This window comes from Macrobrachium nipponense, chromosome 47, assembly GCF_015104395.2.
Source record: "Macrobrachium nipponense isolate FS-2020 chromosome 47, ASM1510439v2, whole genome shotgun sequence".
Classification (NCBI taxonomy): Eukaryota; Metazoa; Arthropoda; class Malacostraca; order Decapoda; family Palaemonidae; genus Macrobrachium; species Macrobrachium nipponense.
This window is the reverse complement of record NC_087222.1, coordinates 23861396-23876982: the sequence shown is the minus strand read 5'-3', so window position 1 is coordinate 23876982 and position 15587 is coordinate 23861396. Positions and strand designations below refer to the sequence as shown.

Here is a 15587-nt window from a genome sequence, read left to right as displayed (position 1 = left end):
TTGATCCAGATCAATCATTACTTTGTCCTATTAGTGTGATTGCTGTACTTTTGAAAAGACTCAACCTCCTTGACATGAACAAGGCTTTCTCCTGGTTTTGCCAGAAAATCTGGAGGAGGTTCTCTGCAGCTGGCAACAATGTCACCTGTACAATATCTTTCTATCTTTGGGTCTTTGCCCACAAATCCATGTTTTATTACCCAGCTCCTTTAATAGGACAGGTTGCATCTTGCCTAAGGTGTGCAGCTCGAGGTGAGAAGGATTCGAGAATGACTGGCCTCTCTTGTTTCCGTGTTCTACTTCTCTTCCTTTGGGCTTAGAACAGGACTCTAACCTACACTTGCTGGACTGGCGTTTGAGTAAGTCTACTCATTGAGCTTCCTTTCTATTTTTCTTATTAGAATCAATGAAGCAATCCTGCTCATTCCTCTAAGATGGGAGGAAGGAGACTGACAATAAGGTAAACCTTTTCTCGGATCTATGCCTTGACCCTTAATAGACGAATTTCTCCTTGGGAGTAGTAACAACAAGTTTGGGATGGTGGACAGATTAATCCTGTAGATAAAACGATATTAAGCGCCATCAATTTGGAAAGAATCGGGCAAGAAAGAGGTGCCAATAATTCTATAGCCCATAAAAACGTGAATCAGGCGTCTCAGGACTTTAGTTCTGCTTCTAACTTCAAGGGGGAATGTATTACGTCTCTGTCTCACATGGCGTCATTTTGTAAATTTGCTCATAAATATAACAACGGGTTGCTGTTGGTTTTTGTTTTTGTCATTTACGATAGCATGTTGATTGTAAATGTAATTTTGCAAAGAAAAGTGCAATGAATTATTAGAAAAAAACATGTAAAAATAAAAAAAAAGACTGAATCTTTGTTGTCGGTAAATTCACATAAATGTTTTTCAACAAATATGCTAAGAATTTGTTATTGATTTTATTTCTTATCTGTTTTGATAGTGTGTGAGCTGTAATCGTAATTTTTACAAAATAAAACAAAAGTTATTTATTAGAAAAAACATATAAAAGTTGGTAAAATTTACAATTATCTTGTACAAGAGGGCCCACAAGGTGTTGTAAATAGTAATTTTTAACTTCTTGTGCAAGGTAGGGAAAATTTTTAGAATTTTTTCTTTCACCATGTGCATTTGCATAACTTCCTCTTTTAATTGATGTTTTTTCGTTAATTGGCCGACCTCATAGTTTACCCGGCCTGAGGAGCTGCATATCGATATATTTACCTGTCCAGTAAGGGTTGATATTTTTCCCAGCCTTTTTCATACGAGTTACAATTCCTCACTCATTTGAAGAAGCCCAGAAGTCTGACTCTTGAGCCTCCAGTTCTTATACTTTGATCAGCAGGAGTATCCCAGGTGTGCCAAACTCCAGTCAGTTCAAAAGACTCAGATTCATCCCCCCAATAAGTGAGTCTTCCTATTGTAAAGGACCAAGGGTTTGTATATTGTACAGGAACAAATCACATTTGTTAGAAATAAATTGTATTTTTCGTAACTATACAAACCTGAGGTCATTTACACTAATGCCACCTTGTGCCCCCCCTCATCTCTGAAACTTGGGCTGAAAGGCAAAGTGGAATGCTTACATCCGGGCAGGTGGGTCTCCCTGCCTACTGGACGTTAGTTACTGCCTAACCACATTGCTCAAGAGTTTTAACATCCATGTTCCAGCTTTGTCGTAAACATATTCCTATTGTAAAGGACCTTGGGTTTGTATAATTAGGAAAAATACCATTTACTTTTATTCTAGAAATAGAAGCAACTCCTATCTTCTCTCTTTTAATGGGAGAGGGTTTGACAATAAAACAGTCTGGCACAATTACAGGTTCTTTTCAATCCTTCCTGGATGCAATGTAGACTGGAGTTCCTGTTGTGTTAAAGCCTGGATGTCTGGCTATTGAGTAATCTTTCACTTAAAAGATCAGAGGCATACAACTCCTTCCTATTCTTTAATAATTGACGAAGTAGTGAGCTCAGGTGACCCAAACCAGCGGTTGGTTCTAATGCTTACTTTATCCTCGCAAAAGGTTTAACAAATGACAAATTTGTTATTGATTTATTTATTTCGTAAATTACAAACCTGAGTTCTTTACACAAATGGCCCACCTCAAGATGCCCCTCATACAATTACCTGGGCTGGAACATAACTGATGCTTCTTGGTTTATGACAAGGGAGAAGAGAGGTCAGACTCTGCCTACTCTCTCCCCTTTGGCTGTCAATCCCACGCCACCAAACCTAGTTTCTGTTTTCAACTGGATCCAGCTGGTGCTTTGAGATTTTCTTCTGGTTTGTAAGTTATGAAAAATACAAATTAATTAAACATTTGTCATGCTAAAACCTGTACATATTTGGTCTCGTGAAATATTTTAGTTGTTCCTACACGATATGCAAACCCTCGGCCCTTTACAGTAGGAATCACTTAAGGCGAAGCATGTGAACTTCCAAACAAGGTGGTTAGGTAGTTAAGTACTGGTACAGGAGTCGGGCGTCGTCTCCGACGACATGAAACCACTTGCTCTCTGCCCGACTATTTTGAAAATAAATGAGGTGCAGATTGCTGCCCTCAGAGGAACGGTAAACGCCTTGAAAAGAGCCCTCAGATATAAGGCTAGTGGAATATAGAGGTGCAACCATAGACCCCAGGCTGGGGCCCATCGCACCCCTGATATAAATTGAAAATTAGAATAACATAAGCCAGAGAGAAGCAGCCATTCACCTGGACAAAAGAGTTTTTTCTCTATCCCATGTTCTCAAAAGTCACATGGAGGCTCATACTAGATAGAAATTATTTATATGCACTGGGTGTGTGTCTAAGTAGTCTTTTCTACCTCAAATGCTTATGCAGTTCGTACAAGAAAAAAACTATTTTTTGTAAATAGATTTATAATTCTCCCAAGTCACGAAGGAAAGATGCTGTTTGTTTCATTGTCAAAACTGGAGTAAGTCAGGAATTTGTGGTAAAGGCAGAAGCTGGTTGAGTTGTCAACCAACTTGGACTGAATAAATTGTTGATTCCGAACAGCATCCAAGGCTGTTTTATTTCTTTTCCGACAAATTGTGTTCAGATGATCATTGCATAGTGATATTTGTTTTCCCAGAGGATGCTGCTTGTTTTACACTTGTTATGAACAGAGCTATTTAGAACATGTCTTTCTCAGATTGTTGATTTTATTTCAGAGTATTCCAGAGGAAAAGGTCTTCAGATCCTAACTAGGATTGAGTATTGGACATAGAACATCTTGTGAAAATGGAAGCTGAAGTATCGTCATCATTGCTGTTAATCAAAGAGGAGGAGGAGGAGGAGGCTTTGGAGGAGGGTCTTACTGAAAACACAGGTGAAGGCTCTTCGTTTGTAGACCCCTTCTTGGAAGTCAAAGCAGAATCAGAATTTTTTTGCCATAGTGTATTTGATGTGGACTGTTCATCCCAATCTGATAAATATGAGGAGGACAGCTCTCCAAGCTGTGATGACGAAAGCGGAAAGAACATCTGTATTGCAGAAGAAAATAGATATTTGGGTATTGCAGAAGAAAATAGTCATTTGGGTATTGCAGAAGAAAATAGACATTTGGGTATTGCAGAAGAAAATAGACATTTGGGTATTGCAGAAGAAAATAGACATTTGGGTAGACAGGATACATTTTCAAAGAGAAGCAACACAACAGGGAAGCTCATAACAGGCGCTGAATGCCAAAGGATATTTTCAAAGAGCAGCCTGAAATCCCACATGAGAACTCATACGAGAGAAAAACCTTATAGTTGCTCGATATGCCAAGGAAGTTTTTCTCGATTAGGTGATTTAAAAAAACACGAGAGAACTCATACTGGAGAAAAACCTTATAGTTGCTCTATATGCCAAAGAAGTTTTCATCAATCAGGCCATTTAACAAGACACATGAAAACTCATACAGGAGAAAAACCTTATAGCTGCTCTTTATGCCAAAGAAGTTTTTCTGAATCAGGCAATTTAACAAAACACATGAAAACTCATTCAGGAGAAAAACCTTATAGTTGCTCGATATGCCAACGAAGTTTTTCTCAATTAGGTGATTTAAAAAAACACACGAGAACTCATACTGGAGAAAAACCTTATAGTTGCTCTATATGCCAAAGAAGTTTTCATCAGTCAGGCAATTTAACAAAACACATGAAAACTCATTCAGGAGAAAAACCTTATAGTTGCTCTTTATGCCAAAGAAGTTTTTCTCAATCAGGCCATTTAACAAAACACATGAAAACTCATACAGGAGAGAAACCATATACTTGCTCTCTATGTCAAAGAAGTTTTGCTGAATCAGATGTTTTAAAAAAACACATGATAACTCACACAGGAGAGAAAAATTTCACCTGCTCCGTATGTCTAAGAAGTTTTTCTCAATCAGAGGGTCTTAGAAAACACATGATAACTCATACAGGAGAGAAACCATATACTTGCACTATATGTCAAAGAAGTTTTTCGCAATCACAGGCTCTCAAAGCACACTGGGGAACTCATACGGGAGAGATATATACTTGCTCAATATGTCAAAAGGGTTTTTCCCAACCAAAATATTTAAAAGCTCACATGATAACTCATACAGAAGAGAAACAACCATATACTTGCTCTATATGTCAAAGTAGTTTTTCGTATCAGTATGCTCTCACAAGACACATGCGAACTCATACTGTAGAGAAACCATTTACTTGCTCTATATGTCAAAAGAGTTTCTGTCAATCAAGTTATCTCACAATTCACATGAGAACTCATACAGGAGAGAAACCATATTCTTGCTCGATATGTCCAAGTAGTTTCTCTAAATCAGGTTATCTCAAAATTCACATGAGAACTCATACAGGAGAGAAACCATATTCTTGCTCTATATGTTCAAGAAGTATCTCTAAATCATTTGATCTCAGAAGACACCAGAAGAGAAACCATTCACTTGCTCTATATGACAAATAAGTTTTTCTCAAAAACGTTATTTGAAAACTCACATCGGAACTCATACAGGAGAGAAACCATACATATGATCTATATGTCAAAAGTATTTATATGTTTCAGGTACTCTCTCACGACACGTAAACTCATACTGGAGAGAAACCATAAACTTGCTCTATATGTCAAAGAAGTATTTCTTGTCAAAGTAATTTGAAAACTCACTCCAGAACTCATACTGGAGAAAAACCATATACTTGCTCTATATATCAAAGAAATTTTTTTTCCTCCAGTACTCTCACAAAGCACATGAAAACTCTTACTAGGGAGAAACCATTCACTTGGTCTATATGTCAAAGAAGTTTTACTCTTAACTAATTTAAAAACACAAATGAGAACAGATACACGACAGAAACCATTCATATGCTCTGTACGTCAAAGAAGTTTTTCTCAACCAAGTCATCTCAAAAGACAAAAATTCACACTAGACAGAAACTGCATACTTGATCTCTGTCCAAGTAGTTTTTATTACATGTTTTATTTAACTCGACTCCTGCATCTGACTGTCCAGAAATCCTGAAACGTGATTTTGACCTGCTCCCTTTGTCTGATGGACTCAAAATTTTGCCTGGTTACTCAATCCTAATAGACTGGACTGACTGTATTGCAGTATTTATTATACGATAACCAGTCAGAGGTGTTGAGAAAAGACTTGCTTCGTAAGTGACTAAAATAAAGGTATTATTCTGATTAGATTAAATTTTTTTATATTTCAATGTATAAAATAAAAAATAAAATAATAAAATACTTTATAAATATATGAATAAAATCTTTCATTCGACCTCATTAAAACTCAGATATCTTAATAATATTTGACACCACCAAAACTTAATTGTCAGTGCCTAGAAATAGATATAGTTTAATGCAGCAACCACATTAGGAAACTAAAGAAGAAATGAGAGCTAAACACACAAGGGAGGGAGCTGTTTCAGAGTAGAATCCCACCTACTACTATGTACTAACTCAACCTAACACATATGGTAGGAAATCGTTAATTCGCCAAAAATGCTTCTTGAGTGAAATGACCAAGTTTTGTATAGGAATAATTTAATATAATTATATTTATTACACTTCTATAAGTTTAAAATGTTAAAAAGCGTAATTGTTAAAAAAGAAACGGCTCAAACAAAGGACCTAATCTCCTTGGTGGAAAGTACTAGTGTAAACAAACAGGTGTCACTCACGATGAGGATTAGTGTCGCCCGGTACATAAATCGATCTATTTTAACTGGAATTATTGAATTAGTGATCGAACTGAAGGTCAGCCGAGGTAAATGAATGATCGAAATTGCATTCATGAGTTAAAGATTTTGTTAAAACTTGAGTTTTTTTAACTTAAATAAATATGGCTGGATTAAGTGAGGCATCTTTTGTCTCCTGGAAGGTAAAGTGACGACGATGGTCAGTCCTATTTAAGCTTCATTTAATCGATCTAAACCGTTGTTTCCATTTTTTTAAAATCATATTTAAATAATGACAAAGGTCAGCCAAGGTCACTCCGTGATTGAAGTAGATTTTAAGTAAAAGAAAAACTGTGAGTACTGAGGAGGGTATATAAGTGACATAGCGAGCGCCCCACCCTCAGAGAAGGACTGGAATTTGCTGCCCTAAGCATCAGTCAGTCGTCAAGAGTCGTCGTGGCCCATCTAGGCAATAGTACACCCACACCTCTCTCTGCCTGCTATACTCTCAAAGTATTAGTAGGGTAAACAACCGCCTTGAGTTCATCTTACTCACGCAGATCACCCTTTTTCACTCGATATTGGTGAAACATGAATATAGTTAAATGGTAATTCTATATAAGTAGGGAAACAACCGAGTGGACTACCTGGCCCAGTCTTGCCTGCTCGTTGACGAATCTAACAGAAAAAGTTATTTAACACATCCAGACACCAGAGATGGACACAAGTCACGAGTCATCGGTCGTGGAAACAACACCTTGAGATTTCTACGTTCCTTTCGAAATAAATAAAGATTAAACAGAGGTTAATGAACGTTTCACCATGTGCGGTGCAAACTTGCCTTCATGACGCTTTTGAAATTTTTACTTAAAACACCTTATGTGTAGAAGATTGACGCCATCTTGATGTTTGCGGACACTTGTGTCAACAAACTTCCCATTTCCTGTGCTAAATCCGCACACCACTCATACGCATAGACGCTGGGACACTTTCTTCACAACAATCTTAAACGATGATGACGTTCACCCTCAAGTCCAAGGAGACTTGTGATTTTTCGGGAGGAAAGAAGAATGCGATGGATAATTTTGAAATAAATAGTTAAGCATCAGTGTAAGGTTATGAATTACATAAATTTATTATGCATTCACGATAATTAATTTGAAAATATTCGTTTTTGAAAAAGTAACTAGATTTCTGACTCAAATATCAATGGTTTTGCTGTGAACAGTACCTAGGATGTTGTTCGCTTTCGACTATTTTTTATCTGTGTTGCAAATTGGTATGGGTTTACCCTCCAAACTGGGTACAGTGGTCCCCCCATATTTGCGGGGGATGTGAATAGTTAGAACCCGCGAATAGTTGGAACCTGTATAAAAATGCTTTAAACCTCCTTTTCGGTTAGTTAAAACTCAAGAAAAATCCACTAAAAACTTTTACACCTGTTTTTTTTTAATAGTTTTATCACAAAAAGTGCATTGTATGATGAAATTGATTAAAAAACAAGAAATTGTGGATATTTCCCATAGAAAAATACTGCAAATAGGCGAATTTTCCGCGAATAATGCGGGGAAATAATGCGAATGTGTGAGTCCACAAATACGGGGGTTCCACTGTATAAGACTTACACAAAACCATAGAAATAAGTGAAATTATAGTATCTATTTATAGTATATATACATGTTAGAGCAATTTATCATTAACGTATTGCATTACTATGACAACTAGAATTCATGGAAACAGGTAGTATATGCATCAGCGTATATGTGAAGCTCCACTAAATTGGCAGCGATGAAATTTCATAGACTTGAATCTATGAAAAGTACGATAAAATAAATACAATGGGGCATCGCTTAGTCGCAGATCAGTAATCACGGAATCAGTTATTCACGGTTTTTTTTTTTGGACCGCTTCTCATGCTATATCGCTGGTATGAATCGCAGCATCATGGGTTTGTCCGTGTTGCGTACGCGATGTTTATCGTAGGCTAAGCCTCGGCCGCGGACCAATAATCACCAACATACATGAAAACACTCACATTATGATATTAACTGACAATAAAGGTAATAAAACCATTCTCACCTTATACATTATTGGCATATCTTCATCATAAATAGCCTATTCAAGGTTTATGTATGACGTTCATTGGTAGGCTAAGCCTAGTTGCATTGCGATAACCACCAACATACATGAACAGATTCATATTATTGTATTAATTGTACATAAAGGTAATAAAAAACATTCTCACCTTATATATTATAGGCATATCTTCATGATAAATAGCCTATTCAAGGAATAATTCCACATCAATGCACTCAACTTATACTCCGAGTGGCCAGTTACAAAATTTAAACATAATTCAAAAAGTAGTATGTATACGGTTGCATTCACAGCGACCTTTATTGTTTGATAACCTTTTAGAAATGTTAATTAACAGTGTAATCACGGTAGTAATAACATTAAGGCTAAAATTAATGTGAACTTCATTATTATTTTGGTAGTATACATATATAACTCCTCCGAACAATCCAGTCATACAAACGATAATTGTCACAGATTATCGTATTGTTGTTTGCTGTTGGCGACGAAGTGTAAACGAAACACGTAAAACCATTTTTTACCTTATATATTATCGTCATATCTTCATAATAAATAGGCTATTCTTGGAGTAATTTCATATTAGTGAAATCAACTTTTGATTCTCACACCAGGCCAGCCAGCTGACAAAATGTACGTACGTTTATGAAAATCAAATTATGGTAGCATTCACAGAAAGATTATCTTTCGAAATCTTAATAGTACTAGTCATGGTAGTAATAATGTTTGGAATATACGTAACATTCATTTTCAATACAAAATATCATTGTTATTCTGGTAGTAATTAATAGTTTAGAATGATCATATGTACACTGCATTGTTAGGGGTTTGTGTCAGCGATGAAACAAACAAACTAATGTTTTCCTTTTAGGCTATGTGTTTAGGAAAAACATGACATAGAATCTGCTTCGCGACTTCGTTTATTTTGATATTTTTAATGATACAATCACTATCATTTGTACTCTAGCACCATCTTCACATAACTAATGTACAGTTACGTAGCAGTAAGATGCGCGGATCTGTTGAGGCCAGTGTTACCAATTTTGCATTTTTAATGTTAGCTTTCATTTTCTTGAGGTAATTAGCAAGAAAATTTTCAATCTGACATCTGGCAGGAAAACCTACATTTGTTTTCAAATACATCTAGCATACATATTTTGACATCAAATCTTTGTAATGTTAAGTTGAATATTTCTTTTATTCTACTATATTTGATATATCATGTAAGAAAAAAGAACAAAATCTTGTAAAACCATTTTCAGGAATTGAACAGAATAGGTTTCGAAATTATTAGGAATTATGTAACGTAATGTACAAGTACACAGTGTATGTTAGAAACATGTTTGAATCGAAAAAGAGAGCAATCGGTTGACATTTGCTGGGTGGCATTGTTGTGTATGATGTGAATTTTTTTAGCACTTGTTTATGCTGCTGGTCACTCTTCACCACGTTCTTTAAATTGTACCCATATAAATGAGTTAACATATGGTGTGAAGAAGGGAAAAGATGTTTTGCTGCATGCTGCTGGTAGCATTATCTTTAGTATTCATCCGATTGCACTGCAAAATCGTCGCCATCTTTATCAACACAGATCGTTGGTGAGTACCCATGTGATTTACATAATTTTGATATTTCTCTTACCTCTCTCCCTCTCTTTCCTTGTAAAATAAAAGACCCCCACGTGAGTATGAAACAGCACATGCTTATGTAGGCATCTAGCTGTAATCCATAGGCTAGTAGGCTACATATGTACAATAGTATGTATACTACATATATTTTTAAGGCTAATGTTGTAAAATAACTTTGAAACTGTCTTGAATTTAGTTTAAGGGGATAGTTGAAGACATATTTGGCGTTTGAACTAAAGTAGGCAGTTATAAACATTGGAATAGTGGTCTTGGGTGGGTTAACTATTAAAGTAGGCAGTTTCAAGCAATTTTTAAGGGGGGGTTGGGGTACCAGGATAACACGGGTATTTACTTATCAAGGGGGGTTCTGGGCTCTATTCACTGCGATTATCGAGGCCCTACTGTAAATGTTTACCCAACGTTTCAACTAGTGATGTATGATTGCCCAAATTGTAGGTGATTTATAAGTGGTTTTGATCAAGGAAGGACTCCAAAAGTTTTACAATAAAGAATATCCAGAGAGAGAAAGAGAACAGCAAGCAAGCACACAGCAAGTGTTTAATTGACTTCAGTATGATGCAGATGGTTATGTATATAAATAAACACACATATGGTGTATATTAAATGTGTATGCAAAGACAGACACTAAGTAACAAAATTTTGGTGCAACGTGACTGGACAGTTTATACTGATATGTTATTTTGTAATGTGTTCCAAGTTTTTCAGTTCACTGGTATTGCAATTTGAGAAAAGCCCTTGCTTAATATAAAACAATTTTGTTCGTGAATTTAACAGTCATAAATTTACTGTAACTTTTGGAATTATCCCTCAGAGGTGTAAGTGGAAGAGAGCGAGAATGGGAGACAAACACAAGCAGCCAATGAGAGAATGAAACTTCTTTGACAGTCATGACACTCGACCACTCTAAAGTAATAAAAGAAATTATGTGTCATGACAATTTTGCTTTTGAGCCAATAACAGTCATGAAAGCTCCTGAAGAGATAAAGTCTTGCCCAGCCCTCTCCACTCAGCTATCTTGTGTCACCCCCCCACCCCCCCATAGACACAGTTGCAAAAGTTCCCCTGCAAAGGCCCCCCCGCCCCCCCCCCCCCCCCGGTGCTTACCCCAGCCTATCACCCTCACAATACCTGTTTCTCAGTGTGCCTTGTGGTTGTTAACAGCGTTAATGTTGCATTTTTCTGCCCATGCATTGTTGCCAAATATACAGGAGGCTTTCTTTTCACTTTTATATATTGCAAATATATATTTTTTATCTAAATATATTGGGGTGCTCCAATCCTTGGAAATGTGGATTAACAAGAGTTTACTTACATGCCAGGAATATGAGAAAACATTTACCCATAAAAATAATCATGGGACACATCCACTCTACAGCTTACGTAATGCATATCACAACTATTTGAAAACAAGTGGAAAACTGTAAGAATGAATCTGGTAGGTGCCAGACAATGAAATAATACAGTAATTAAAAATCTTGATCACTTCTAGAGGCAGTATGAGTCTCGCAGGGTAGTTCAACATAGTGGGAAGTATTTCATCAAAATATAAACTGCCATCAATATGACCATGTACCAATACAACATAAGGTCCTTCTTGGACATTTATTTCACAAGTCCTCACTTCGTCCATTGACTAAAGAAACCAGAGACTGTTATGCATGTCCTGTATGTAAGTTCTAGTGATGGTTTATGTATCTTATGTACCTGATCAGTGGCAAAAACTAAGTGTGTGTGTGTCTGGTGTGTAAGTACTAGAGACCTTAATAATTCCCTTTCCATGGGAAGTCTTGTATTGTCAACTTGGTCAGTTTCCAGTCTTACCTTGTACAGTATTGCATATGTTTCTCATGTGAAGTATCGAATATTATTTGAATTACCTTACAGCATGTCATAAAGCTAAAATGCTCCAATGTTTTGTATCTAACCAGTTGTATTTTTGTACACTTATTTTTGTACACTCTGTAAAACTGACTCTTTAAAGTTTCAAGTAAGTGTTGAAGTATCAACATCTTAATGTACTTTTTATTTACGACTACCATTAAAGTGACCTTGTATTGAATAAAAACAGGTTTTCCCATAACCTGGGAAAATATAATCGTCAAGGGTCTTTCCTAGAAAAGAATAAAACAACATTTTCAAAACACAGGACTACTACGTATTGTCACCTGAAGGATGAACTCAGAATAGCAAATTGTTCCTACACGAACAAACCCTCTTTCTTTACGTATGGAAACACCTTCAGTGGAACTGGTAACTGGCTATTTAACTCTTAACTGGTACTGGGTTGGGTACTCTTACCCTTCCACCTGGCAATGCATCAATTACCTTCTGGCCATATGTTTGGGTGCACGCATCTTGCTCGCCTCTGTCCAGCAAATTGGTTTTCCTCACTGTGACTCACTGATCCTAGTTTTTCCTGTGATTGTTTGGTGATATTATGTTTGATATATTTTGTGATTTGCGACTGCAATTATGCAAACCCATGACTTATCACAGCCTAAGGAGGGAAGGTCTCATGCCATGTGGCATTGCCCTGTTATAGGGAATGTTCCTTGCCATCCCTTCTTCTCCTCTTATGAAGCTGATCCTCGCAGCTGATGCACTCATTGCCGCCAGCATGAATGGAACCAGACTAGCCCTTGTCCTGAGTGTCATGATTGGTCTTTGGAGCAATAAACGAAGTTCGCACAGAAAAGGAAATGCGAGAGGAAGGCTTCCCACACGTCAACAAAGGGAGACACAACCAGTGATGCTGAGGGTTGCCAAAAATCCTTTTGTTGTTCCCTTCCCTCCCATGAAACTGCCTCTTGTTGTTGCTCCCTCCAGTGAAAAGTAACTCCTTCATGATCTCCTATTGCTCTGTTGATGGAGAGTCCGCAGGGAGTGACAATGGACCAAGATGACAACTCTCAGGCTGTCTCCATTTGTCAGGTGGGGAGAAATCCCCATAGAACGAATGGAGAAAGCTTCATTTAACCCAACTTTTTCAGGGTTGAGGGAGATACAAGGTTTGTTGAGGGAAGCTTAGGGAGCTCTGGAACCTCCCAGGGATCTCTGGGGAGCCTTCAGTCTGGGAGTTGATCTCCCATCTCTGTGCCTCTGTGACTGCTGCCTCTGTAACTGTGACTATTGCCACACTTACAATGTCGACAGGATCCATGATCACGGCCATGGCCCCCGTGGTCTTGCATGCAATCTTGGACCAGTTAACCTGCATGCTCCTTCCAACTTACTCCTCCTCTGGGTATGTCCCTCTCCAAGCCTTGGTGGAGAAGTACCAACGAGACACAAAAAAGAGCTCAAGGAAGAGACTTCACCATCATCGTCGTCATCCTCGTCGTGTTCCAGAGCCTCCTCCAATTCTTCTTCCAAAGGTCCTGTTGCACAGGCAGACCAGAGGAAGAAGAAGATCGCTACTCCCTACCATAAGACCTGTAGGCCTTCATACATATAGCCTATTTCTTTGGGAGAGGTATAGGGATCTGTCGCAGGCTCTTCCATGTCTGCGGACACCGGAATCATGCCACAGGGTTCTCCAGACCCCCGTGATGTGTGAGCCAACAGCTTCCAGGTGCACGGTCCCAAAAGGAGAGAGTGCTGGGGTCTCAAAAAGGTGAAGTTGACCCACGGATAAGCTTAGGTCTCCAGCAGGTCCAGGAAGAGTACTATGCCTCTCTCAACTGTCCCCTCAACATCCTGGGTTTATACCAGGAGGCACAAGTCAGACAGGCCTGGGGCTCGAGATTGGAATCATTTGCCTTCCCATCCCAGCCCACATATGAGAACTTATGTCCCAATTTCAGTCCTAGGATCAGAAAGGTCATATGCTCGAGTGGTGCAGAGTAGATCAGGGGGTTCTGATGTTTTCTCAGGGTCTACTCATCCTACTGAGGGAGTAGTGTGGGAGGACCGTGACCTGGAAGGGCTTGAGGGTCCTTTTCCTCAGGACTACAGAGGACCTTTGTTAAGGTAATGAAACTGATTCGTTAGTATAACAATCTCAGAGAAGAGACCATGTCCACTCCCTCCTGTGGATCGTCCCTCTGCACAAGGAACCAAAGCTTTGTTGAGACTGTTGTGGTCTGATCTTGCTGAAGGGGTTCTAGACCAAGTAAGTTCTCTGGCATCTGAGGAAGAGCTCTCTCTTCATTCTAGCTGCTCGCACACGATACTTCCCTCTCCTCTTCTTTGTCGGAAGCATTTCTATGTGTCCTCTTGGAGGTCACAGCCGAACCAAAAATGTTAACCTGAACCTGGTTCGTCTAGGCCCAGGTCTGTAGCTGGACCAGCTCCGTGAAGAGGAAGTTGCCCTCTTGCAGCAGGAGTCAGCGGCTCTGGAATCAACTGCTTTATTAAAGAAATTGGTATATTTCCAAACATACAAACCTGAAGTTCTTTACTTAGGGGTTTAGCCTGAAGACACAAGTTGGACCATCTGTCAAACTTTCAGAAACAGTCATTAACTACCAATGGTAGGGGGGGAAAGCTGTGCCAACTCATCACCCTGTACTCCTCTTTGCCTTTTGGATTAGGTACCAGAATGATGGGTGGCTGAAGTGGGCTGTAAATGTAAAGACTTTCAGGTTTGTATGTTAAGAAAAATACAAATTACTTAAAAATTTGTTAATTGTTCCTACATGAATACAAACCTTGGTTCTTTATGTAGGAGAGTTACATATTGGCTGGGGGAGTCTGGGTAAATTCTCTGAATTGACCGGTTTGGTTCTCCTCCCCTGGGAATCCCTCATATACATATATACATATATATATATATATATATTATATTATATATATATATATATATATATATATATATAGTAATGGAGTTAACTGATTTGACTTTGCACGTTAAAGTAAGTTTCTGTTTGTTTTTGTCCAGTTTTGTTTACTTTGTACTTAAGTCTGAGATTTTATCTTTAAGATCTATCTTATTGGGTTTGCAATGAGACGACATCTTGGTGACAGGACTTTATTGTACGAGACCAGAGAGCCGACTGACTTGCAAATGCGTTGCGGGTTAATGATCGGCAGTGCATACATCCCCCCCCCCCCCCTCAAGATTATATTTATACATGACAAAAATTTAAAGGAGCAAATGTCACTATGAAATATGGAAATGAGCAAGAAAAATTTTTAGCTAACTTTTCAGTAAAAAAAACAAGCAGTTACATACACTGAGTGCATTGCTTAGTGGCACTCAAATACACGTAATACATATACAGACAGAAAAAGAATCATTCCTTGATACAATTGTACAATTTGCATATCATATGAGCAAACAACAAAAAAATATCAGCATTATATGAAGTCTTGGAGCCACTTGGGTCTACTGGCAGCCCTTTTGGGCCTACCAATGACGCCGCGGTTCTGCCTAGGATGCATTACTGGTTCTGTAGGCGTAGGCTCACTGAGGTGTCGTGCTGAGACGCAGGTGCGCTAGGGGGCGGAGCGATGACTCTCAAGTTTCGTCTGCTCCTTTTTGAGAGTCTGCTGCTCCATTGAGCTTGGTTGTGTACTGATGATGGGCCTAGTTTCTGATACTATGCCCGTTCTGTCCCACTGCTTAGTAGCCTGGTTTTGTATGTATATGATATGAGGGTACCTAGTTTGATGGGCGGCAGTCCTCCTGGTGGTGTCAAGGGTGCGCATAGCTCCTGCAATTTCGCC

General features: G+C 38.4%; 1 protein-coding gene across 4 annotated transcripts in view; it reads left to right on the top strand.

Moving 5' to 3' along the window:
* The window catches only part of LOC135204766 (gastrula zinc finger protein XlCGF57.1-like), a 236252-nt gene extending 230946 nt beyond the window's left edge, over window positions 1-5306 (top strand). For all 4 annotated transcript variants that reach the window (XM_064234931.1, XM_064234932.1, XM_064234929.1 and 1 more), the window contains one exon: window positions 3199-5306. In XM_064234931.1, the coding sequence (XP_064091001.1) occupies window positions 3269-4963 (1695 nt within the window). In that variant the 5' untranslated portion in view covers window positions 3199-3268 and the 3' untranslated portion in view covers window positions 4964-5306. The remainder of the gene's footprint in view (window positions 1-3198) is intronic.
* Window positions 5307-15587: the final 10281 nt, after the last annotated feature.